General features: G+C 36.6%; 1 protein-coding gene across 5 annotated transcripts in view; it reads right to left on the bottom strand.

Moving 5' to 3' along the window:
• STAG2 (stromal antigen 2) overlaps positions 1-3,314 on the bottom strand; it is a 154,715-nt gene that overhangs the window by 13,280 nt on the left and 138,121 nt on the right. For 3 of the 5 annotated variants that reach the window (XM_021715918.1, XM_021715917.1, XM_021715919.1), the window contains one exon: positions 2,813-3,002. In XM_021715918.1, the coding sequence (XP_021571593.1) occupies positions 2,813-3,002 (190 nt within the window). Of the gene's footprint in view, positions 1-2,611; positions 2,723-2,812; positions 3,003-3,314 lie in introns of all 5 variants that reach the window. The other 2 variants (XM_021715915.1, XM_021715916.1) reach the window with 1 other exon arrangement.

Genomic DNA, 3,314 nt, shown 5'->3' on the forward strand with positions numbered 1-3,314 from the left:
GCCCAGACTGAAGTGTAGTCGCTATTCACAGGCATGATCATAGTGAACTGCAGCTTTCTACTCAAGTAATTTTCTCACCTCCAAAGTAGCTGAGACTACAGGTGGGTACCATCATACCCTGCCTGATGCACAATTATTAGAATAAAGAAATTAAACCCTCCTGAGTTGGAGAAAACTGACTAATCATTTCATTTTCTTTCTAGAAACTTTTGTACATATTGCCAATCACCTAGATCATATAGATCATATTGTCCATCATCTAGATTCTCTTCATTTTATTGTAGATAAAATGGAATTGTTGCTTATTTCACTTTGTTTTCTGACATCATTGTTTCATCTATTCCTGTTATGGCTTTATTCAAATGGACATAGTAATACAGAAACCTCCTAAGCACATACTTTGTCATAGTCATCTTGTTCTTTGAAAGTTCAGGTACTCTCTCAACTACTTCCAATTCTTTTTGTTTTATTCTTTTTTTTTTGAATTGGAGTCTCACTATTGTCGCCCAGCTGGAATGCAGTGGCATGCTCACTGCCACCACAGCCTCGACCTGCTAGGCTCAGGCAATCCTTCTGCCTCAGCCTTCCAAGTAGCTGGAACTACAGACATATGCCACCACGCTAGCTAGGTTTTTTGTGATTTATTGTAGAGATAAGGTCTCACCAAGTTGCCCAGACTGGTCTCGAACCCCTGGGGTTAAGGCAATCCTCTTGCCTCGGCCTCCCAAAGTGCTGGGATTACAGGCTGAGCCACTATTCCCAGCCATTTTATTCATTTTGTTTCACAAGGTATTTAAATATATGTGTGGCTTTGTACTTAATTATTCAACTCCTCAATCAACCGTCTGTTCCCCAGTTCTTTACTCAGTGACAAAATACATGTATTTAAAATATACAAACTGATGAGTGTGGTATGTTAACTTATTTACAATTTGAAATTGAAATGCAGTAGTTTCCTCACATCTTTAAAATTAAATAATTTTTAAAATAATTTTAAAAAGAAAAGAAATGCAGTAGTTTAAATGGGCACACTTGTTTGATTATATTACACTTGGGTGTATACTTATTTCAGAGCATTTGAGTTCTCCTTGCAGAGGTCCTCAAACTTTTAAAACAGGGGGCCAGTTCACTGTCCCTCAGACCGTTGGAGGGGCGAACTATAGTTTAAAAAAAAAAAAGGAATTTGTTCATAATTTTTTTTTTAAACTATAATCCGCCCCTCCGACGGTCTGAGGGACAGTGAACTGGCCCCCTGTTTTAAAAGTTTGAGGACCTCTGATATAGATGATGACCATATTAACCAAGTTAGGATCTGTATATGTAATAAAGTATACTCTGTGTCTCTAGAAGTTCTTAAGACCACTATGGAGATAACTAAAGTGAATTTATGTAGGCTACCACTCATGTGGTAAATGATCATTTACTAAGAAAAACAGGTGAAATTCTTATCATTTAAAAAGCAACAAAATATAAATTTTAAAAAGAGGTAACAATTACTATCTCCCAATACTAAAACAAATACCACATTGTTATAAGTACAACGCTTTGAAATGAGAAAACTTAATCAGAATCATCACATACTCCTGTACACCAATCAAGACATGAAAATGTAACTAATGACTGCTTGTCTGTCATTTCTTTTAGAGTAAAAGCTAATGAAGATTTCAGAAAGGCTTATAAAGTTCTTATACAGAATCCAATAAAAACAAAGTATTAAAGGTAAACTACAACTTTTTAAACCATTGAACACTTATTCATTCAATGAACATTTACTTAGCACTTTTTCTGTGCCAAGCACTGATAGGCAATGAATGTGGTCCCTGCCCTTGAGGAGCTCACAGTCTAGACAAAGGGACAAACTCATCAACAAATAATTACAATACAACATGATAAGTGCTGTAAGAAATATGAATATACATAGTGTTATGGGAGCATAGATGACCGAAGTTTCACTTAGGGCGACACCTGAGCTTGCTCTTTTATGATGATTTTACCAGTTGCCAGGGAATGCAAAATGATTCAAAAATGTAAGCAGGGGCCTACTTTGAAAGACCTTGCATGCCATGAGTTAAGGAGTTTGGACTTTATCCAGCAGGCAATGGGGAGCCATGAAAAAGTTTTAAGTAAGAGTTACATGGTAAGATTTTTATTTTAGAATAGTCATTCTTGATGGCAGTGTGAATGATGGAGTGGTGGTGGGGGTGAAAGAAGAAGTTTGGTGAGAGGATAAATGGGAGATTTGAGGTAAGAAAATCGGTTAGAAAGCTAATACAATAGTTCAGGTGAGAGATGAAGGCCTGAACTAAGGTGGGAAAAATCAATTAAGATGTAACAAAACTGTATTTTTAATGCTGTGTACCAAAATAAACAAGGATTCATATTTAAACTTTTCCAACAGATAAGCCTAAGACTGGTCCTTTGGACGACTAGTTAATATTTAACTTAAAACATTTTATTTTCTGTTGGAAAGACAAATTTTTAGTTCCTTGATTATTTCAGCTTCAGTTACTCCAGAGAGTTTGCTGAAATTTTTAGATAAGGCACACATTAAAATATGTTAAAATGAATTAGTGAACTTCCTAGACTCAGACAATAAGGCACTCTCACTTACATGGCATGCTGAAGATTAGTTCGCAGTTTAACATAGCTCATTGCTGCTCTCTCCTGCTGTTGCCTTGCTTCCTCTTGTTGTCTTTGAGCTAACATCCATGTTACCTGCGTGCTTCAAGGAGAATTTTATTCTTCTTTTAACTTAACTTTTCTCTATGTAATTAATAAAGTTATAGTACAGAAAATGATCAAATGTACTTACTTATAATCAAGAGGAGTTTGGTGATGTTCAGTCTGCATTGGGTAAACACTCATGAAGCTATCCTCAGGCCGTAATCTTTTGGGCTCTCTCATAATAGTGGAGGTGAGTTGGGGTGTCTGCATCATAACAGGGGTGTGCAGTGTTTGTTCTCTGCTTAACCACATACTGTCACTACTACTGCTTTCTTCAGCTAGAAGAGAACATTGACAATAATGAAGTTCAGTCACTAATTTTGACTATTCAGAGGTGTAATACAACCTGTTCAGGTCAATAAATATCTATTGCTTTCCACATGCTAGTACTAGGAAAAGGGGAACACAAAGGTGTGTGAGGCAAAGTCCCAACCCTGAACTTACAGTGCAGTTGTGGGTGGACAAAGAACAACCAGGCAATTATAATACAAGGTAGTAAATACTAAGCAGAGAAGGAAGCACATGACGAACGTGAGCTGTGAAAGAGGTCAGAGCCAGCTACCGAAAAGAAACTTTTTTTTTTTTTTTTT

This window comes from Carlito syrichta, unplaced genomic scaffold, assembly GCF_000164805.1.
Source record: "Carlito syrichta isolate Samal-C Ts95f unplaced genomic scaffold, Tarsius_syrichta-2.0.1 Scaffold308016, whole genome shotgun sequence".
In the NCBI taxonomy this organism is placed as follows: Eukaryota; Metazoa; Chordata; class Mammalia; order Primates; family Tarsiidae; genus Carlito; species Carlito syrichta.